This window comes from Balaenoptera ricei, chromosome 1, assembly GCF_028023285.1.
Source record: "Balaenoptera ricei isolate mBalRic1 chromosome 1, mBalRic1.hap2, whole genome shotgun sequence".
NCBI classification, from domain to species: domain Eukaryota; kingdom Metazoa; phylum Chordata; class Mammalia; order Artiodactyla; family Balaenopteridae; genus Balaenoptera; species Balaenoptera ricei.
Window position 1 is genome coordinate 100153399 of NC_082639.1, and position 23442 is coordinate 100176840.

General features: G+C 36.7%; 1 protein-coding gene across 6 annotated transcripts in view; it reads left to right on the top strand.

Annotated features, from left to right (window-relative positions):
* MAGI3 (membrane associated guanylate kinase, WW and PDZ domain containing 3) overlaps positions 1 to 23442 on the top strand; it is a 255902-nt gene that overhangs the window by 186958 nt on the left and 45502 nt on the right. For all 6 annotated transcript variants that reach the window (XM_059928156.1, XM_059928164.1, XM_059928174.1 and 3 more), the window contains exons 7-10: positions 10161 to 10218; positions 14274 to 14368; positions 19671 to 19859; positions 22299 to 22904. In XM_059928156.1, coding sequence (XP_059784139.1) covers positions 10161 to 10218; positions 14274 to 14368; positions 19671 to 19859; positions 22299 to 22904 — 948 coding nt within the window. The remainder of the gene's footprint in view (positions 1 to 10160; positions 10219 to 14273; positions 14369 to 19670; positions 19860 to 22298; positions 22905 to 23442) is intronic.

Consider the following 23442-nt stretch of genomic DNA (forward strand, 5'->3'; position numbering starts at 1 on the left):
AATCAATGAATTGTACATTTTTTCAAGCAGAACAATTTTATGTGATATGTAAATTATACCTCAATAAAGTTGCTTTTTAAAATGGCCAAAGAGGACTTCCCTGGTGGTGCAGTGGTTAAGAATCCACCTGCCAATGCAGGGGACATGGGTTTGAGCCCTGGTCCGGGAAGATCCCACACGCCGCGGAGCAACTGAGCCCAGGCACCACAACTACTGAGCCTGCGCTCTAGAGCCCGTGAGCCACAACTACTGAGCCCACATTGCCACAACTACTGAAGCCCGCGCGCCTAGAGCCTGTGCTCCGCAACAAGAGAAGCCACTGCCATGAGAAGCCCATGCACCACAATGAAGAGTAGAGCCCGCTCACCACAACTAGAGAAAGCCCACGCACAGCAACGAAGACCCCATGCAGCCAAAAATAAATAACTAAAAATAAAATAAAATGGCCAAAGAACTTGAACAGACATTTCACAAAAGAAGATAAAGAATAGCCAATTAAGAACATGAAAAGGTGTGTACATCAACTATACCTCAATTTTTTTAAAAGCATAAAAAGGTGCTTATCATTAATCGTCTCTACAGTGAGATGTCATTCACACCCCCTAAAAGGGCTAAAGTCAAATACACTGACAATACCAAAGATCGGTGAGATTGTAGAGCAACTGGATCTTTTACTTGTTGGTGGGGATATAAAATTATGTGAACACTCTGGAGAAATGTTGGCAGTTTCCTATGAGGTGTTATGTCAAGAGAAATGAAAACACATGTTCCCCAGAAGACTTTACCTGAATGATCATGACAGCCTTATTCATAATAGCTCCAACCTGGAAACATCCCAGATATTCATCAACAGGAGAATGGATAAACATTCTCCTGTTGTGGTATATTCATGCAATGAAATACTACTCATCAATAAAAAGAAAAAGCTGTTGATAACACTCAACAACATGGATGAGCCTCAGAAACATGTTGTATGAAAGAAACCAGACACAAAAGAATGGATACTTAATTATCCATTATTTAAAGCCTAAAACCAGGAAAACTCATCTATGCTGATAGAAGTCAGAAAATGATGGGGGTGGAGGGGAGAATGGTGAATTGAAATAATTCTCTGGAATGATGGATATATTCTCCACCTTGTTTGGGGTGACGGTTATATAGGCACATGCAATTGCCAAAACTCATTTTTTATACTTGAACAAGCGCTTAAATCAATATTTTAATCATTGAATGAGCACCTAAGATCTGTGTATTTTGTTGAATGTAAATTATACCTTGAAATAATTTTTAAACTAATTTCTTATACTTCCCTTGTCTATAAGGCTCTTCATAGTAAGTTTCTTATGGTGAAGTCACCCATTGTGAAGGTAAACTAGAATATGTAATACTATAGAATTGGACTTTTTAAAGATTGTGAATGTGGTATTAGTCTTCTCGGGCATGTCTCTTTTGCTGGGCTCCATTCCTTTTCCTCCCGACTAATTGTTTCAGTTCAATTCTCTGCCTTTTCCTGTTTCCCTTGTAGAATGTATTTATTTTCATAGCCTTAACTATCAATTTACTGTAGCTGGGCTCCTTATCTAAACCTCTAGTATTGTCCTCTGTTCTGAATGCTATTTCTGTATTTCCCATTACATTTGAGACTTTCCTTTTGATTGCCCTACTAGCACTTCAGATAAACATACTTAAAACTGAATTTAGCATCTTTCCCCCATAGTCACCCCATTCCTCTTTCTGTCATAGGTACCACCCTCATAATCATCTGGGCCAAAATCCTTTGAGTCACTTTTGCTTCTTCCTCTCTGTTTGCTCTATTCCCTATATAGTTTCCAATCCCTGCTCTTTCTTTTTTCTATATTTTGCCAATATATTATTATGAAAATTTTCCAACATAGAAAAACTGAAAGAATTTTTCAGTGAATACATGTATTATAATGAACATTTTGCTCTATTTGCTTTTTCACATAGCTACCTATGCCTCTATCTATTCATGCATTTTTTTTTGTATCTTCCTCTCCCTTCCTCTGACTACCACACGCTTGGATTTTTCTTGGTCTTTTTTTCCTACAGTTCTCCTCCAGTATATCTTTTATGCCAGTGGTCTGTAAAATGGTGGTGTTCCAACTATCTGTTCGGGTACAGGAAAAAAATGTCAGAACTTTTCATAATGTTTCTATTGGGAAAAAATAAATTAACCTTCTCTACTATTTTATATACAGATTGGTAATGGCATTCTACCTCATTCTGTATGTCAGATTATCATGTACACTCCCCAGAGTGTCTTGAGGGAAGAACATGGGTGGCACCCTTGCTCTTGCCAAGAGCCCTGTAAAGTTTTGCAGTTACCTGTACACAGTTGAGTGGATTTATAGACTATGTTACATGGTTTTTAACCCACACAAAATTAAAATGTGGCTTAAAAGGATTTCTACAAAGACACTGCTGATTGAAGATAATACAAATATGCAAGCCCAAGCTAATAGTGAGAAAATGGCAGAGCTGACACTTCTCATACACCTCATGTGAGCTTTTTTAAACCACATTGAGGTAAACTAGGGATAATTGTTTAGTCTTCATCTCTTTATTTTTTATTTATTTATTTTGGCTGTGCCCCGCGTCATGTGGGATCTTAGTTCCCCAACCAGGGATGGAACCCGTGCCCACTGCATTGGAAGCATGGAGTCTTAACCAGTGGACCACCAGGGAAGTCTCCCATCTCCTTTTTAAACTTCTATTTTGTGTATGTTTTATTATGTAAATACATGTTAGTAGAGTAGTATGTATATGTTTATGAATATATATATATATAAATCTCTTGGAAGTACATTGTCAGATTTTTTACTGATAAGACTACATGATCCAAAAACTTTAGCTACATTGTCAATTAATCTTTCTAAAATATAACTGCCTTCATACCTCTCCCTTGCTCAGGTTAATGGCCATTATAGTTAATGGCTCCCTACTGTCAGCAGAATAAAGTCGAGACTCCATGGGGAAGTATTGAAGATTTTTTGTAATTGAACTGTATTCTATATTTCTCTCTCAAAGTATTATCATGCCATAAGTATGACACATTTTTATCTTTGCCTTTGCCACAGGCCCATTTCTTCTGCCAGGAACCAGCCTTTTCCCCTGTGTCCACCTGGCTCGTACCTACTTATCCTTTTAAGCTCAGATGAAAAGTATAATTTTTTGTAGCCTCCTCTGTCATTCTCTTCCAGGTCAGGATTAGGTGTTCTCTCCTCTGTGCGCAACAGTACCACATGCATATTTCTGTTGTAGCACTTACTACTACATTGCCTAGTAGGCACTACTAGGTGCCTACACTCTGTAGGAGCAAGAATTTTGTCTTACCTATATATCCCTTCAGTAGAGACTTAAATGTTTGGATGTAAGAAAGGAAGGAGGAAAAGAAAGAAAGGAAAAGAAGGAAAGAAGCTACTCTATGCTCCAGATTATTTTGGTCATCCTTCTTGAAAATAATATTTAATTTCTTTAAGGTTCTGAGGGAAGCAATAAGTAATAATTTTGTCTTGGGACTTTCCTGGTGGTCCAGTGGTTAGGACTCCGCGCTTCCAATGCAGAGGGCGAGGGTTCAATCCCTTGTCGGGGAACTAGTAACCCACATGCCTCATGGCCAAAAAAAAAAAAAGTTAAAAAAAAAAAAGAATTCTGTCTTCATTCACTAGTGAGGAGTCAATAGAGAGAAAATAGGAGAGCTGACACTTCTCATACACCTCATGTATGAGACACAGGACGCAGGAAACAGAGATGAGGTTAGAATACCATCTGCTGAGTGAACATAGCTTTAGCTCTGCACCTCTATTGGGCTTACTAATATTTTACCCCTACAGGAGGCAGACTTAAGCACTCAATCTCTGGTCTCTGTGTTCAGCTGTTTGACCCCTCCCGCAAGGCAGACATGGTGAAAAGACCAGATTGCACCCTCTCTGAAGGCAGGCTAGCATCCAGAACAGCAAGAGAACCCAAGAGGCCCTGAGCCAAGCACGTAGAATTCATTCTCTAAAACTCACCAGTCAGATCAGACATTCTTTCTTCCTTGGAGAACAAAGTAAAGGGGCTCAGAGAAACTGGAAATGTTTCTCTGGATGAGTGTGATCCACTAATGCTCTTTACATTATGGGTGACCATATGCCTTGGTTGGCCAAGGACTAATCCAGCTTATTCCTGCTGTCCCAGCATAATTAATAACAGTGTCCCCTTTTACTCTCAAAAGTGTAGAATACATTATATGGTCATCTTAATTATATCTTTCTTAAGATAGAGCAACCAGAATTGCAGTCAGTATTCTAAGGATGTTCAAAACATTTTAATCTTAAGAGTTACTCTCCCACCCCCAGTACTGGGTGTGCCTTTCTAACATCACCTGTACTTCCCTATGGGGACCCCAAAATTTGGAACCTTCAACCTATTTGTTTTATGCTCGGCCAACCATTATCACTTTTGCTGTATATTTTGTCTCCTCCCTCAATAGGGGAGAAATAGCCCCACAATAGGCTATTTCCAGACTAGACTGTATCTGACTTACATTGGTAATTTCCACAATACTTTGCACAGAGTAGATGTTCAAAAGGGGATAGTAATAACAATATTTTAAATGTCAGTTTTTATAGTTTAAGATATTGTTTGCATTCTGCTGAACATTGAAGATCTTCTAGAAAAACCTCACAGTTTCTAAAACTTGCCCTTTTCTCCCCAGTCTTGTGATATTCAAAACCTGTGTTTTTATACCATATCTGATGGTTTAATCGATGTACATATTTATCTTCCACTTAAAATAATTGTTATAGTTAAATTTAGTTAAATTGTTTTATCTTAAAAATTCAACATCAGGAATCCATTTTACTCTCTCAACCCACTCCTTTTCTCTTAAGATGAAAGAAAGATTAAATTTTTTACTAAAGACATTTTTACTAAAATGTATTGAATGTCGATATTGTTTTTAGAATTTAGAGAATGGTAAAAGAAAATTATCAACTGAATAGAGCTCCACAATGAGAAAACAATTGTAGTTCATATATTTAAATAAGAAAAATCCTATTTGGAGAAGAGGAAAGAAATTTATGGGCTTTAGAAACAATCAACTGCTTGATATGCCAGAAATAGTTTTGCCTTTTCAGTCAGCTTTTGGGGGGAATGCTTTAGCTTCTAACACAGAAAAATACGGTTAGCTCTTTCCTATCTCAAAAGTAAATAAACACGTTTTCTCTTGACCCTACTTCTCCACAGTTCTCACACTATGTTTTTCACAACCGAGTTTCCAAAAAAAAGAAAAAGAAAAAAAGAAAAAAAAAAAGGCTCTCTTCTTAAGGGCTCCACCTTTTATTTTACTCTCTAATATTACAATATGCTGAATTTTGCCCCTTACCTTTCTAGTTAAACTGGTTTTCTTAAGGTTACCAATAACCTCCGGCCTGATTGCCAAACGTAGTGGACTCTTTTTAGCCCTTATCTTGAGTCCTGACAGCTTTATAAAGCATTTGTTAGTGTTGACCATGCTCCCCTCTTGTCTTCTTTGACATCATTCCCCCTGACTATTCTTACTGTCTCTGCTCCTTAAATTGTTAATGCCCCTAAGCTTCTATTCTCCATCTTTTTCTGTTCACAATTTATCTAGGTAATCTTGTCCACTGCCATGGCTTTAACTACAATGTCTCCCCAATCCTTTCCTTCCTACATTTCTCATTTGAGGACCAGGTTCATATTTCCAAGAGATTGTTGGATATCTCTATAAGGATGTTGCATAGCCCCTCAAATGTAACACCTCCCAAACTGAGTTAAATATTCTCTATACCTGAGCTTCCTGCCATCACCAAATGACATTACATCCTCCCAGTTCCGTGAGCCTAAAACTGGCTGTCATCCTCAACTTTATCCTCACCCTATCTTCTTCATTGCAGTTAAGTACCAAGTTCTATCAATTCTGACTTTAAAAAACCTGCCATCTCTTAAGTGTCCAATGGTGCTAGGCACTTTTCCCATATTATCTGTCTCCTAAATGCCTCTAAATCCAAATTAATACCTCTTTCCTCTTCCCACAGCTATTTTCATCATTGGTATCCAGTAAATATTTGATAATATATCATCTTCATGCCTGAAGAGCCATTAACCTTGGGATCATCTTGGCCTCCTCCCCTCTCTTCCTCCCTCAGTCTTCGTGTTAGTCATTGAGTTCTGTTGCTTTGACTTCCTTGTCTCTATTATCCATTCTTTCTCTGTATTCCCACTACCAGTGTCTTAGCTCCAACCTTCATAATTTCTTACCTAAGCTATTAATGACTTTCTTGTTTGTCTGCTTTTATTCTCACTCCACTCCGTCTATTTCATCCGTTATTACTGCTGCCCATAATCTTTCCTAAATATAAATGTAATCATGTCTCAGTCCAGCTTAGTCAGTTTCATCATCATCAAAATAAAGACCAAACTTCTTAACCCAGCACTCCAGAAATGTGTTTTGGTGCTTGCTTATAAAACAAGCCCCCTTGCATACATCCTTCACTCTAGCCCTATCACATTATTTGTAATTACTGAAAATGCCAGTCATTCTTAGTACCTCAGTGCTCTTTGATCTATGGAATGGCCTCCCTCTCCCCAATCCCAACTCATTCTTTAAGACTGCTCAAACATCACCCTCTTTTAGAAGGCTTTTCTGATAGCTGCTTTACCAAGCAATTGGTGTCATTCCTCTGCTCTCCCCAAAAGCTTGCGTTTACCTTCATTATATCATTTCTCTCTTCTGTCTTCATTTTTAGACTATGAACTCCTTGATGTCAAGAACTATACTGTTTCTAATTTTTATTTTTGCATAAAGAAGAAGGAGAGAGGAGGAAGAGAAGGAAGGGAGGGGAAAAAGGAAAGGAAAAGGGGAAGAAATTCAGTAAATGAATTGACTCACTGGATAGTGTATAGAATTGCTAGGTGTTTTAGTCTTGCTTTTATTACCTTTATTTAAGTGGGCAAGTAATAACCACTTCTTTTTTGGCTGTGTTGGGTCTTCGCTGCTGTGCGCGGGCTTTCTCCAGTTGTGGCGAGCGGGGGTTGCTCTTCATCGTGGTGCGCAGGCCTCTCACCGTCGCGGCCTCTCGTTGCGGAGCACAAGCTCCAGACGCGCAGGCTCAGTAGCTGTGGCTCACGGGCCCAGTTGCTCCGCGGCATGTGGGATCTTCCCAGACCAGGCCCCGAACCCGTGTCCCCTGCATTGGCAGGCGTATTCTCAATCACTAAGCCACCAGGGAAGCCCAATAACCACTTCTTTATCTGCATGAATCCGCCCTGCAAAAACCTAGCTAATGTTATCACGTATGAGGGTTTAAAGTGATTGCTGAAAGTAATCTGGAAGATAAATTACCAATTTGTTTACTCTCCTAAAGAAAGGGCTATACTTTATCTGTTAGTTGCTAATTTCTTTAAGTACTAGCTAAAATGCTGACTCAACTTCCACGTCAACAATGAAATATATTAATTTTGATGTTTTATTTTTATTAGGCATTAATACATTCTTTTTAGTGAATTTTTCAGATAGCAAATGGAAAGTTTCAACTATCTCTATAGTTGCTTCAATTCTCCAAAATTCTCAAAGACAAAGCATAAATCCAGGGCTTCCCTGGTGGCGCAGTGGTTAAGAACCCGCCTGCCAATGCAGGGGACACGGGTTTGAGCCCTGGTCCGGGAAGATCCCACATGTGACAGAGCAACTAAGCCCATGCACCACAACTACTGAGCCTGCACTCTAGAGCCCATGAGCCACAACTACTGAAGCCCGTGCACCTAGAGCCCATGCTCTGCAACAAGAGAAGCCACCACAATGAGAAGCCCGCACACCGCAGCGAAGAGTAGCCCCCGCTTACCGCAACTAGAGAAAGCCCGCACGCAGCAACAGACCCAATGCAGCCAAAAATAAATAAGTAAAAATAAATAAATAAATTTTTTTTAAAAAGCATAAATCCAGTTGTGGTGCAGTTGCAGAAGTCATCCTTACACAGCACAATTGAGTTCCCATGTTATTTCAAGAAAATTTCTATTAAAGAAAAATAGCTCTCTCATGAAAGATCCTCAGTGATAATGCTTTGGTAATATTATTATAGAGCATTTTTTTACAGATATAATCCAACAGATATAATCCATGTTATGTGCATGTAACAGTTGCTTAGTGTCGACTTAAAGGAAAACATACATGAGAGTTATGAGCTTAAGTGTTGTTCAGGGTCTTACTGAGCCCCATAGCCCAGGAGACAGCGACTCAGGAGCTCTGAGAACTGCTCCAAGAGGTAGGAGAGGAGCCAGGATATACATGAGTTTTTAGCTGGGAAATTCACGCAGTCAAGCGTACATCTTAGCAAAAGATGACCGCTAATCACAAAGAACAGACATCTCAAGCTAATGGTCTTAGTACTTTCTATGTATGGGAAGATGCAAGGATCTGGGATCATTGAAATTCTTCCTGCGATATGCATCTAATTACCCAGGGGCCCATTTGTCCAAAGCACGGCGTGCCTCATCCTGATTTGTTTCATTTTCATCCTGAATTCCTTTCAGGATGCACTGTCCTGGGTGACTGCAGTGGGTTGCATCTTAACCCCTTGAAGAACTGGATGATGAGCAATGCTCTTTGTCCTTTTTTTCTTCACATGGGTCATAAAATATTGTACCTACTTAATTGATGATTGTTTGCTTCCTAGCTGTGGAGGCTCAAAGTGAACTGAAGTGTATCCCAGTTCTTTTCAGTTGTTTCGATCTGTTTCATATAGTAGTTACTTTTCAACTATTCTCATCTTTTCCACCTCAGAAATTTCAACCAGGTCCTTCAAAGGAAAACCACAAAAACTCACCAAGCTTCAAAACCACTAATTAATATATATACATAGGCAGAAAAAATATGCTGGAGAAAAGGGGTAGAGGTGATTCAGAGCCTTTCATCAAGAGGCTAGTCATTTATTCTCTCCTTTTGTTCTGAATGTGGAATAATACTGTTTATTAGAGCATAACAGTTTGTATTGTTTATCAGGTTCATTATAATGGAATTTTTACTTACAAAGTCGATATACTACAGGTTAATGATATAAAATGAATAAGTACTTTGTTATTTTCTAAGCCTGTTTGCTGTCTAGCATATGTCATTTGTATGTGTGTGCACATGTGTACATGTTTTTCAGCATAGCAGAAAAAGAGTCTAAAAGAAATTGAAAATAAAAGGGTGGTCAGGGTGGTCCTCATAGTGTACAACTATAGGTTTTTTAAAAATTCCTTCTTGCTGGGCTCCTATGTATAATTGATAGCGATAAAAACCACCTGGTAGGGACACTCCTGCCAACTTAATCCATGTCTGACTAATAAAATGATTCTTTAGCAGCCTTACCTTGGAAAACAGAGTGGGAGGGAAAGGGGATTCTTTCTTGACAGGGCCAGTTTACATTGCAAAGACCAGATTTTTTTTTAACTATCAGAAATTCAACTACTTTCAGTTTTTCTGGTTATATTTTATTGGTCAGTTTACTTGCAATAACACATAATAATCCTATGTAAGGTATTTCTTTGTAACCATACATAAATATAGATTCTACACAAGGCACTGTGTAGTTAAATAAATTTTCCTTCAGATACTTAGATCAAGCTCTTGCAAGGGACAGTAGGTATTTTCTTAGATTTTAAGCAAATCTAGATTGCCCACTTGAAATGGCAAAAATCCAAGGCTGGACTTTCCTGTGGGGAGAAGTGGGTCAGAATGTGATAACAGAAATAATTGATAAATCCTTTGTCTAATAGTGAAAAATTTAACACGCAGCTGCTGCTTGTATTGAACTACAAGGTGTGTCTCACCTCATTGTTATCAGGCTTTTTAAATGAAAGAAGTATACCAGGTGATTTCTTAAATAATTAGCATTTTATGGCTTGTGATTGGAATAAACACCTTTGAGTTTAATGTCATCTTTTCTTCTGTGTTTCTGATTACTTGCCGAGATACTCACTAGCTATTGAAGAAACCACTCAAACTGTGTTTGTTCTTTGAAAGTGAGCCCTCAGCTTTCCGTCTCCCAGATATTAGTGTAATGAAATAAAAGACACAAATTCATTCTGTAAATTCTTTTCTTGTTGGTTTTGAAACTGGCATTTCACTCAATTCTGTTTTTTTTTATTTGCAGAACTTCCTTATGGCTGGGAGAAAATTGAAGACCCTCAGTATGGGACCTACTATGTTGAGTAAGTTTGTTACCTCAGTTAATGTTCTCCCAAATGTTTTCCTTTCATTACACAACTTAGGGAGTGAATGGAATACTTTATGCTTCTGCAGTCCAGCTTTCAGGTTTTGCCACTAGGGGAATGAGAAGATAAGGACAGTGGGCATTTACTTCACTGACTGGGCTGTCTAGAAGCTGGCTTTGAAGTAAGTATAGAGAGACAGGGGGAAGTTGCCCAGAAGAGTAATGGCTAGAGATGTTGTCAGTACTACTGTGGCCTCTGAAGAGAGAAGTAGTAGATAGAAGACTGAAATAAGGTGAACTATTAAGGTCACTTTCAACACTATACTTGTATGGTTCTGAAAGCAATGAAAGGACTTTAAGAGCATTGTATCATAATGATCCAAACCTTTGAAGTATATAATTAAAACTGTTCTCTCTTTCAAGGAGTTAATTAAGGAAAACTTAGTATTCTTTTTGGGGGTGAAAGTTGCTTCTCACACAGCTGTTATGGTTAAATTTAACATAAATCTGTGTTGGCGTAGAGGATCAAACACCTGCCTATGTTAGCCAGAGAAATTAGGATAACATCAACATCTGATTTTTCTTTCCCTTTTCTTCACTTATCTAATTGCTACATTATTATGATCGTTGGGATTGCTTTCTCTCCAGATGGTATGGATAGAATTTTGACCTCAGGCATCTAGTACCAGGCAAATAATTGCATCAGAGAGGTTACTATTTACCTGGGAACTAGGAGTCTGCACCAACTGCCAAGGTAGTAAAGGCAAAATATTATTACCTGGAAAAATAGCGAACATGAGAATCTTCTAGTTTTGTGATTGCAAATTAATTTTTCATCACTTGTTGGCACAAAGCAGTGCCACTTCCCTAACGCAAGTAACTCTGAGTCCTGTTACAACGCTAGTCTTTATCTTAGTGTGTAGGTTGTTACTTGAGTCACTGTGGTTAGAGGGATTTTTGGAATGATTTCTTAAAATCTAACTTGTACCCTAAGAAAATGAGTCATTTTGACCCTTGGATATGTAACTTAACAGTGTCAATATTTTGGTTCCATTGAAAGGTTATGTTAATTTTATTTCCATTGTGTTATTTCATATCTTTCTAATACTGTGATGTGAAAAGTTCACAGCAGTTCTTTTGTTATTTTTTTTCTAAAGCATATTTAATTAGAAGAAAAAAACCAACCATTTTTCTAGTCAAAGAAATATTTGAAGGCTAGCTGAAAAGGAATTGTGGGATTTTTCCCAAGAGTTAGTCTACTTAAATTGGGCTTCAATCAGTTATTATTTGCCATTAACACTACTGAACATTTCTGAGATAATAATTCTCATTCTCTTAGTATCCATTCCAAGTGAATTTGAGTACACGGTCAAGAGGTGAAAGACATTTGCCTGTTATAAAATCTTGGGCTAAATGATCTGGTTCTCGTTAAGCAAGGATATACTAATATTGAAGCAACTTTAGGGCAAATCCTGAAGTGACCTGCTCTCAGCTGTCATGGAGGTATGTGAAATAGCCTGATTAGAAGCAACAGCAGTGGCAGCAATGTGATTTTGTATGATTGCTCCCAGACGAGCTCATTTTACAGGAGGGTAATTTATTAGATTAAGAACGAGCAGGCTGTACTCAAGATGCACGTTAGTATGGAGTCAGCTGAGCTCTGGAGTGTGGCTTGATTCCCAGATTAGTTAGGCTTTGAATCTCGACTATAGTAATCTGCAGTGAGTTTACTGATGGAGATAAAAAGCTGTTAACTTGAATGGCTACTCTTTGGCTCTCTTAGTTTGTCAAACCAGATGGCACAATGATTGCTCTTGGCAGGAGCCTTATAGTAGTAACACCAACTGCAATGGCAGGTTTTTTTTTGGTAAGTATTTATTTTAGAAGATGAGATTCTGAAATGGATTAATTTATTTTTGAAAATAAAATTGTTCCCAAAATTTAATGGCAGGCCTTCCATAGGAATGTTTATATATTTAGAAATGTTGTCTTAACGTATTGCTTTAACTGTCTTGATGCAGTCAGGTGACAAAGTCAAAATATGTCTGCTTTTAATATCTTAACCCTTCGCGAAGGATAATGATTTTGTTTGTTGAGGTGAATTCTTAAAATTCTTATATACAAAATTTTAATACAGGTGAAATTTCAAATTATTTATTACATATTTAATTAAGCTTGTTTGCTACCCTTGTTTAATTTTTCTGATAATCTGTCATATTCTCCTCTCTTACTTCCATAAGCTGGTTTTATAGAAGACAAAATTTGTTATCTTAATAATATTATGGGTATAAGTAACTAAATGAAAAGGAGAGTGTTTTTACTGGTTTGTTTTTTGGGTGACATTTTAATCTAGATAGTCTAAGGTGACAGATGCAATTACTCCCTTCACTAAAATCTTACATTATTTGTCAAAGAATTTTCAGGAAAGGGACTACTCATTCGCATATTTCTACTCTCTTCTCCCACACATAACAAAGAGTATACTACTACTTTTTATGTTCTAATACCTGGGTGGCAAAGTGAGTCATTCTAGCTGATGACGTTAAAGTGAGCCAGGATTCTTTCCCAACAGGTTTATTCTTTTCTAAGTGTCAGTTTCTAGTTTTATTTTTTCAAGACTATGTAAATTATCAGTACCTAATAAATAACTTTTAAAATGGTACCTAACTTAACACCAAAGTCTTCATTTTCACAGAGGGGTAAACAGTAACTCAGTTGATAAGGTCCCCCCTCATAGTAAGAAGCAGAAGCATACCTGAGTTTTTGTGAAATCAGAACCCAAAGGATGTCAAGTAGAACTTGCCCTATTTAGAGCTCTGAAACTAAATACCTACATCTGTTGCAGAGTTAATAATGCACTAGAAGCCTAAAAGGCATAGAGAAGCATACTCAGAAGCTAGCATACCTTGCTGTAGGGTTGTTTTTTGTCCCTGCTGCCCCCTCCTCCATCACCATTAATGTTCACAAATGGTAAAGAAAATATCCAAGTCATATGACTATTTACATATAGATTTTGTAATAGCCTATCTAAAGACAATCATAATCTGAAATTCTCATGATTTGTTGTTTAATTGTTGGTATTTACTAATGTCACTTCTCGTCACAATGGATTCTACTAGAAAATGCATTTCATTTGGCTAAAATATATTTGTACTATAGAAGTACTAGAATATAATTCCCCCTTGCTTCTGTATTAGACCTGTTTGTGGTCTTAAACATCTTTTGTACAATAGTTGCATTCTTAACCAAGTTACACTTAACTGACTTGCCAGAATAACCTATGCTCAGTTCCCTCTGTAAAACATACTCTTACCCTTAGTATATTGAATACTATCGGCTAATGGCCTACCTCTAGTCTCCCCACGCTTTTCTGCTTTCCCCCACAGACTTGTATGCTTTCAAGAGTCAGTTGTGATTGCGCCTAAATCATAAAAAACAGTTAAACTTATGTTATAATTATGTATTATAACTAATATGTATAATATTAACTTATATGTATAATAACTAATTATTATATAATTTTGAAGAAATTTAACTGTGAGAGTTGTTCTGTGATACAGTTTGATAAAAGCAAGTCACTTGCTTAGTTGCTGCTAAATTGATGTGGGTGAGTCAGTTGGAAAAATAATAGTAAAATTCTAGAAGGCTTCTACACTCAGATTTCTTCAAATGTGTCTTTACAGCTGCTTCACTTTAGAGAACCTTAAAACCCTCCTACCATTAACTGCCTTTAAAAAAAATTAACTGATTAATTACCGACAGTTCTGATTATATCGTATATGAGGGCTTCTACTGTAGTTTTGAAAACTGTTATTAGCTATATTAGAAACGTTTATAAGGAAGCTATAGTGAATACTTCAGCAGCTTTGACTTCTAGGCATCTTCTGTGGGCCCTTCTTTAGTTGCCAGAAGGCTCTTCCTCTGTGACCTGTCAGCATATCTGGGTTCCATAGCGTAAAGGTACATATTTATCCCTTAACCTATGATAGTCTATTTAAAAATATGTAATTCTTTCATATTAAACTGAAATGCATATTTTTCTACATTTTACAGTCACCTTAACCAGAAAACCCAGTTTGAAAATCCAGTGGAGGAAGCCAAAAGGAAAAAGCAGTTAGGACAGGCTGATACTGGGTCTTCAAAACCAGGTAGAACTTTTACCTCTATCTTCTCCTCTAAGAATAACTTGTGAAACTTATATGCTGAAATAATAAAAGTGAGTTTGAACTTTTTACTGTTGGGGCTTTGAAATTCAACAGAGAATATCTAATTTCTGTCACTGTAAAGGTACGAATAATCTTAATAAAACATCTGGACAGTTTGAGAATACTGAGATTTTTCTCATGCTGCTTATATAGAAAGTATGAAATTGTTGGCAGAAGGGACTGAATAGCTTTGTTATGGGTGCAAGGTTTTAATTTGAAGATTGGATTGTTTCCTAGTGTTTAAGGTCAAGCCAGTATTAGATCTCTAATTCATTATGAGCTTCTCTCAAGTTAATTGCTTAGATCTAACGTCAGTAACCATTCAGGATTCTTCATTAACTGATATGAACAAATACTAAGTAAATCCACTATGTTATTGCCTACATCATTGATTCTCAAGTGGGATGGTAGGGTATTAGTAATATCAGGATCATTTGGGGAACATTTTAAAAATACATAGGTCCTGAGATTTTGATGAGCCTAGCCATGTGTATTTTGAAAAAGATGCCCAGAAATTTCTTACATCCAACTTATCCCTCCTCATCTCCTCCCCCTTCTCTCTCTGTCATTAATAAGGTCTATATGGTCATATCATAATAATCTATTAGATTCTTCACTTCTGTTGCCAGTGAGAGAAACAGTTTTTTCTTATAACTACTCTTCCAAAACATAGTCTCGTCCCTTAAGATTTGCATTTGATTTAACAAAATATTTTTAGTTTAACAAATACTTTGGAGCACCTACTATATGCCCAGTGCTTTGCTAGGTACATGGTATTAAAAAATGATTAAGAGTCAGATAGGTCTTGCCCTCAAGAATTCACAGTCTAAAATAGGAAACTAATAGTTACACTATATGGTGATAGGTTTCATCCTGTATTAGTAGTTGAATGAGCAGGGGGCGGAGCAGGCTTGAATCCCAGCTGTGTAACCTTGGTTGCATTTTTAAATTCTTTGTTTTCTCATCTACAAAACAGGAATAATAGTAGTACCTACATCTTAAGGTGGTTCTGAGTATGCAAATTAATACATGTAAAGTGCTTACAATACATGTAAAGTGCTTACAAATACATGTCTGGCACATGGTGACCAATAAACAATAGCTTTCATTGCTATTAATAGAGATGTACAAGGTACAGTGGTGGCATAAAGGAGGGAGTGCACAACTTTGCTTTGGTGGAGGAAATCAAGGGGGCAGGGGAACCTTCAGACAGAGGACATAATGTGAACTGGGTCTTGAAGTGCCAGGAAAAGTTAAGTCAGGCAGATCAAAATTTTAGAGGAGCAACAAGGCATACCAGCTAGAAGGAACAGAATATATAAAATCATAGAAGCATGAAATGGTGGTCCAGGGGTCAGAGAACAGTTACAAATGGCCAGCGCGTAGGGTATTTTAGGGTAGTAACAAGAGATGAGGTTGTAAGGATAGGCAGCCATGAGAAGAAACGAGTTTCAAAGAGAAGCTAAGTATTTGTGTCACATGGTGCTGAAAAGTCGAGAAAGATGAAAATTGAAAAGTGTTTTACATTGGACTTAAAAATGTGGAGGTCATTTGTCACTCTAGCAAGAGCAACAGAAGAGTGAAATAAAACTGCAGTAGAATAAAGAGGAAATGGGAGGTGTAGAAGTGAAGACAGTGGGTTTAGCCAACTATTTTGCTAGCTTTGAGTGTGAAAGGGGTAGCCAGAGGACATTAACTGCAGAGGAACATGAGTCCCCATTTTACACATAAACAGACTTCAGGAAAGATTAAGCCTCTTGCTTACAATCACAGTGAATGTCAAGTCTGGATTTGAACCTAGTTTTACTGACTTTAAATTCAAAGTTCTTTGTATTATAACATGTAGTTCCTGAATGCCCATGTCTTCCATGGCCCATAACAAAGATCTTCTCTCCTTTACTAAGCTCTAAGCTCCTCGAGGGCAGGACCCATGTGTTTTATTACTTTAGATAACCAGACACTCTCCTATGAGAGAGTAATGACTCAGCATCTGTCTTTCAGGAGCCCACAAGTTAGCCAGGGAAACAGACACATAATTTTAGTATAGTATGATATTACAGATATAAACAGTAGTGTTGGAACAAAGGAGAGAGAAATTAAATCTCACTGCGAGAGGAAAGGAAAGGCTTCCTAGAAGTGATGGAAGTTATGCTAGTCCTTGAAGAATAATGGTTACCATTTATTGAGATAGAGTCCAGTGCTAAATTGGATGCTTTATATTACATCATCTCATTTAAGTCTCAAAATATTGCTGCAAGGTTGTTAATATTATTTTCCCCGTCCAGATGCCTTGATGGCGTCAAGTTACAGTTGTCTGATGCTTCCATCCCAGGGATATACTTGCCGCAGGGACAGAAGTACTCAAGTTCGTGAGCCTCCTTCCTTAGGCAGCCTGTATGGGTTTGTGTTTATCTACATTAATTGAGCACTTACTGTTTGTCAAGCACTATTTCTTATGCTTTCTGTGCATTACCTAGTTTAATCCCTGTAACAACCCCATGAATTAGGTACTATTACCCCCCCTTTTATAGATGAGACAACCGAGACTTAAAAAGGTTGAATTATATTCCAAGATTACTCAACTAAATCACAAAGCTTGGATTTAAAATCAGGATTGTTAGACTCAATGATAGTTTCTTTGTGCCTTTCTTATTCTCACTTTTCTGTATCTAAATTCTGATAAGACCTACTTCTGACCAATTTCTAATTGGCTTTGGCTGTTTTATTACTACTTTCCCAAATTAGGTGTTAACCAAAACTTTCCCTCCCACTTTAATGTTTGCACATATTGGAGCTCATATATTATATGCTGATTTTCTGTTGTAGCCCTCAGATGCCAGTCTTATTCTGATATTCACAGGGACTAGAGCATGGGATAGCTGACCAGAAATATTTGAATATTTGACATAAAAATGAGAAAGGTACATTTCATCAAAGATATTTTCCTCAAGTACCTGCACACAGTACTTAAATGATCTTATCTACGATCTGATAGGCCACACTAGGGGGCAGTCATAATCAGCTTACATAACTAAATAGGCTTTGAGCATGTCAAATAATTTTTTTAAGTAATATTTTGTTCAGAGATGAGTTGCTAGTTTGAATGTCAGAGGCTCATCAAGAGCCAGCAATGCACTGAGGTATTGCCACAAGTAGCCTGACTGGCCAAACTCAGAGGCCTCGCAAAATAGTGTTTACTGTGGTGAATACACTCCTATCTGGAGTCTAGTTCTCTCCTTTGAGAAGCCCAAAATAGCCGATTTTTTTTTTAAATGTCAAGTGCTTGTATTTGTAAGAGATCAGCAAATCTGGGAAGAACATAATGAATAGAGTACACCCACTCCTATCCCAAACCTGCCTTTGTCAGTATTTCCAGGGCAGCCCTACCTCTTGCAGGAGCCATATGCATACTGCACAATCTATACAACCATACAGAGCAGCCCCAAGGATTGCTCTTTTCTAATTGCCAATAAGTTTAATGCATGCCTCTTAGAACACTTTGCTAAGAGCGGCAGCAGCAGATACACACAGATTAACTCTGCGCTTGATATTAGTGCTAAGTGTGGTCTAAATATGAAACAAGTCACCCTTGTTAATTTGAGTCATTAGGGAAATGAGCATCAAAACCACAGTGTAAGACCATTCCACGCCTACTAGAATGGCTGTAACCAAAAAAGCAGATGGTAACAAGTGTTGGCAAGGATGTGGAGAAGTTGGAACCCTCATACATTGATGGTGGAAATGTAAAATGGTACAGCCACTTTGGAAAAGTTTGGCAGTCCTTCAGAATGTTAAACATAGTTACGATATGTTTATGGTAACTGCTGCATTTCCATTCTCAGTATGTAACTAAGAGGAATGAAAGTATTTGCCCACACAAAACCTTGTACATGAGTGTTCATAGCAACATTATTTATAATATCCAAAAAGTACAAACAATCCAAATATCCATCAACTGATACATGGATAAATAAAATGTGATATATCTGCACCGTGGAATATTATTTGGCAATAAAAAGGAATAAAGTACTAACACATGCTACAACACAGGTGAACCTCAAAAAAATTATGCGAAGTGAAATAAAGCATTCAAAAGACCACATATTATATGATTCCATTTATATTAAAAGTCCAGATTGGGCAAATCTATAGACAGAAGGTAGACTAGTGGTTGCCTAAGACTAGGATGTGAGGACAGGTTGGGGAGAAATGGGGAGTGACTGCTAACGGACACAGAGATTTCTTTGGTGTGTGTGTTTGGGGGGAGAGAAAAATGTGCTAAAATTAGACTGTGGTGATGGTTGCACGTCATTGACTTGTATAATTCTGTCATTATTGGATTATATCTCAATAAAGCTGTTAAAAAAGAGATTTGTGAGAAAAGTTTAAACCATATTTTAAAAAGATAACTTAAACAATGCTTTATAAATTATGAATCTGTACAATTTGATCCTCACTGTTTTCATAAGTGCCCTAATGGCAGCCAGGTGGAAGAGAGGAGCGAAAGTTTCTGGGGAAGAGAAGAGAGGTATTACTTGCAAATATGGATCACTTTTAGTTCTAGGATCATCTGGGGAAACCTCTTAAAAGAGGCTTTTCAGAGGAGCTGTGCTTTTTGTCTTCCTAAAGTTTCCACTAAATATGAGTAAAAGGGAAAGACGCATGGAGCTGTATACTGATAGTGCAGGGATTTGCTCCTCTCATCAGATATAAATTAAAGGTTGCAGAAAGCCTGAGTCATAAATTATAAAAAGTTCTCGATGTGTTCTCTTTTATAAGTTTGTGACAGTTGCCTTCATCTTCCTAGTATAGTGTTTTCTGCATAGACCTCAGTAACTGCTTATTCAAATGAAATATACATCTGAATGAGTGCTGAAGGCTTTCAGGAATTTAATAATAAATGTTACCCTTCAGGAGTGTCATTTTGACTTCTAAATAAAGGACTCTTTGGGATAAGAAAAGGTAAGTACAAACAAGGCAGTGAGGAGGGGATAAAGTAGATGTTTTTACCTTTCAAATGACATAGAAGAGTCCTATAAAAGATAAATGATTCATTAGCTAAGGGTTTTTTTTCAGTGATTTAGTTTATGAATTTAAATTCCAACTGTTCTATAACATTAGATTCTCTCTTATTTTTTTCCTGTTATGTTATGGTTTGTTATATTTAAGTTATATAGACTATCTTGGAGATGAGCTTCAAGGGCTATATTCGTTGTAATTATTCTTGTTTCTCATTTTTACGCAGATATGGAAAAATCACACTTTACTCGAGATCCATCCCAGCTTAAAGGCATCCTTGTTCGAGCATCCTTGAAAAAAAGCACAATGGGATTTGGTTTTACCATTATTGGTGGAGATAGGCCTGATGAGTTCCTACAAGTGAAAAATGTGCTGAAAGATGGTCCTGCAGCTCAGGATGGGAAAATTGCACCAGGTAACAGATTTTTCAAAAATACTTAAAGAGGGACTTCCCTGGCTGTCCAGTGGTTAAGACTGCACGCTTCCACTGCACGGGGCACGGGTTCGATCCCTGGTTGGGGAACTAAGATCCTGTGCATGCCGTGAGGTGTGGCCAAAAAAAAAAAAAAAGAAATACTTAAAGAGTTATGATACTATAACAAAAATTATAGTGAAAAAGTTATATATATATTATATATGTAACGTATATAACAAATATTATACAGTAGCTATGTAAGTATATATAAAACTTGTGTGTATATATATATATTTATATAAATAAAGAGAGAGAGAACTAAATTATACAACTGAAGAGGGAGATTCCTGTATTAAAATAGTTTATCTTCTAAACTAAGTGCATGCTAGTTTTGAAGGAGGGTCATTTTTACAAATAAGTGGAAACTTAGTCAAAACATTAAATTTATTAATTTTTTGAATAGTTTGCATATTTTGAGATAACTCTTCGGCTGTACTAAGCCAAAGATTTATTAACCATATCAGAAAACTATTTGATAGTTTGATTTTCTCTGATTATGTTGGGTACTTTTGGAGTTATTTAACATTAACCTGTAATCTTTTTTGAAAAATGATTCGTTGTGATGTTTATAATGATACTGAACAAATTGTTATATCCCACAGTTTTTTTCCAAGTTGGGTTTTTATTTTTTGCTTCCTTAGTGGCTGTTAGTAAAATTAAACTGCTATGTTAAGAATTATAGACAATAATCTTACTATTTTTACAGAGCTGTATAAATTTGTCTTTTACATAGTTTTCCCAACATCTTTACTTAGTGATTGTTAGATATTTTTATACGGCTGACAGTGTTTATGGCTGAGTGGGTTAGAGGAAGTTTAAGACTAGTTACTGATTATGGGGAAGGTTTAAGTACTTTTTTCCAGAAAGATTTTAGTAATCCACTGAGGTTGCTTCTTACACAGTTTGCTAGACTTTTCTAATCCTCTGTTATTTCACATACTTTGTGTAAATATGTCCCCCATTTGGACGATTCAATTGTCATATTACTTTTGATGGCAGATATCAACTTATTTTCAATTGGGATATGGGCTCTCTCATATTATGCTTTCCCAATTAGGTGATAGAAACATAAACAAGAAAACTTAAAATAATCAAAAGTTATATTTATAAAGAAAATTATTTTTAGCTCTCTTTTATTACTTTATAAAATTAACAAACTCTAGAGAGTAAAATTAATAGTAAAGTTTTTTCCTAAGTCCTCAATTTTGACTTTTTAAATATTTTGTCCATGAAACACATCTTGTAGCTATTGTATATGCTGTCAGGATTTTATAATATAGATTCAGATATGTCTAAAACTGTTATTAATTTGTATAACAATATAATGCTTCCATTAAAATTCTGGGAACTTTGACCAGGGGAAGAAAAGTCAAAACTTTGTTTCTAATTAATCTAATTTTATAGCTTCTTGAATTTTGCAACAAATTTCCACAGACTAACATTTGTTTTTAAATACCATTCATGTTGATTTTTTTAAAGCCTACATGAAATCAGAACAAATTAAAGCACCTTTATTTGGCAATAACCTTTTAAATAATTATATTCAAATAAAAGCAGCAAATGGATGAGACATCAGAGGACAAATTTTAAAAGCTAAAGCTGCATTAAGAAAACACACAACTGATAAATGTCAAGTGGTAATAATCCTGCAACCAAAGTGGTCATAATAATGTAAAATCAGAAAAGCAAAACCAACTTTTACAGGATTAATTCAGCTGAATTTCCAGCATCTTAAATAATATATTCTTTGCTTCTGTTGAATTTTTTTGTTGCTTACTTTTCCTTTTGAAAACTAAATTACACTAAATTGAAAAAATCCACAAAAAAGAAAGATGCTGAAAGAAAATACATTCATAAGTTATTATTCTAAACTTCAGCCTTACATTGTTCAAACTAGAATGAATTTTTAAGTACATTGTAATCAATGGCTACTTAAAATCAAGAAATAAGGTGGTATTTAGAGATTGCCTGTTTGTACAAGTAGCCAATGGGGTTATTCACTCCTCTTCTATGTACCGAACACCTACTACAATGTGCCTAGCTTTGTGTGACCACTTAGGTGTGACTCAAAGGATATACTAACAATGATAATATGAATTTGCAGTTAATTTTTTAAAGATTCACTTTAGCTTGAGGTCATAACTCTTTGCAACTAAGATAATTAAGAATTTATACATTTATATATTCTTTTTAGAGAGGAGTCACAGAAGGGAGAATGACATGTCGATGTTCAAAATCTATCTTTTCAGTAGTTAATGAACAGTAAGAGGTTTCCAAAATTCAAATTTAGATGCTAAACTAATTATTTTCATCTCCCCCAACAAAAATGTAACTTATTTGATGGTTTTAATATTTTTAACATGACTTATGTTTTACCAGGTGATGTTATTGTAGACATCAATGGCAACTGTGTCCTTGGTCACACCCATGCAGATGTTGTCCAGATGTTTCAACTGGTACCCGTCAATCAGTATGTAAACCTCACTTTATGTCGTGGTTATCCACTTCCTGATGACAATGAAGATCCTGTTGTGGACATTGTTGCTGCTACTCCTGTCATCAATGGACAGTCATTAACTAAGGGAGAGACTTGCATGAATACTCAGGATTTTAAGTCAGGAACGATGGTTCTGGACCAGAATGGAAAATCGGGGCACACCTTGATCAGTGATCGTCTCAATGGACCATCAGATCTGAGTGAGCAGAGAGCGTCTATGGCATCGTCAGGCAGCTCCCAGCCAGAACTAGTGACTATCCCTCTGATCAAGGGCCCTAAAGGCTTTGGGTTTGCAATTGCTGACAGCCCAACTGGACAGAAGGTGAAAATGATATTGGATAGTCAGTGGTGTCAAGGCCTACAGAAAGGGGATATAATTAAGGAAATTTACCGTCAAAATGTGCAGAATTTAACACATCTCCAAGTGGTAGAGGTGCTAAAGCAGTTTCCAGTAGGTGCAGATGTACCATTGCTTATCTTAAGAGGAGGTGAGTAAAAGCACAACAAGGAAAAATCTTCATTGTTCATGCATTTGTATCTGTGAATTGTCCTTCCTTACAGGTCAGAATATCTCTTTTCCCAGCAGACTTAACTGGTAATTAATATGCATTTTCCTTAAGTTCTGTCTGACTGCTTCCATAAGCAGTATCTTTTGTAGCAGCTTGTTTAGTTATTTGCGGTTTCATTTGTGTCCATTATGGATTTCTTTCCCTCTATATTCTTTTTAAAATCTGATTTATGACTTTAATGATTAGAGAGAGTCACAACATTGTGCTACTTCAAATGAAATATATCCTCTTAATTCCATTTTCTCTGTTGATGGCAATAATAGAAATGGACTCTTTCAAGCAGTGGTACTTCATCTGGACCTCTGTAATGTACCAAGGATGTTTTGAAAGAGCTAGCATCTCTGTGAATAAGCAAAATGTTGGATGGTGTGTTAATCTGTTCTGTAAAAGCAATCATGATAGCTTGTGCTCATAAAGCTTTTATCTTAAGCTTTAGTATCTGTCCGTAAATGTTAAT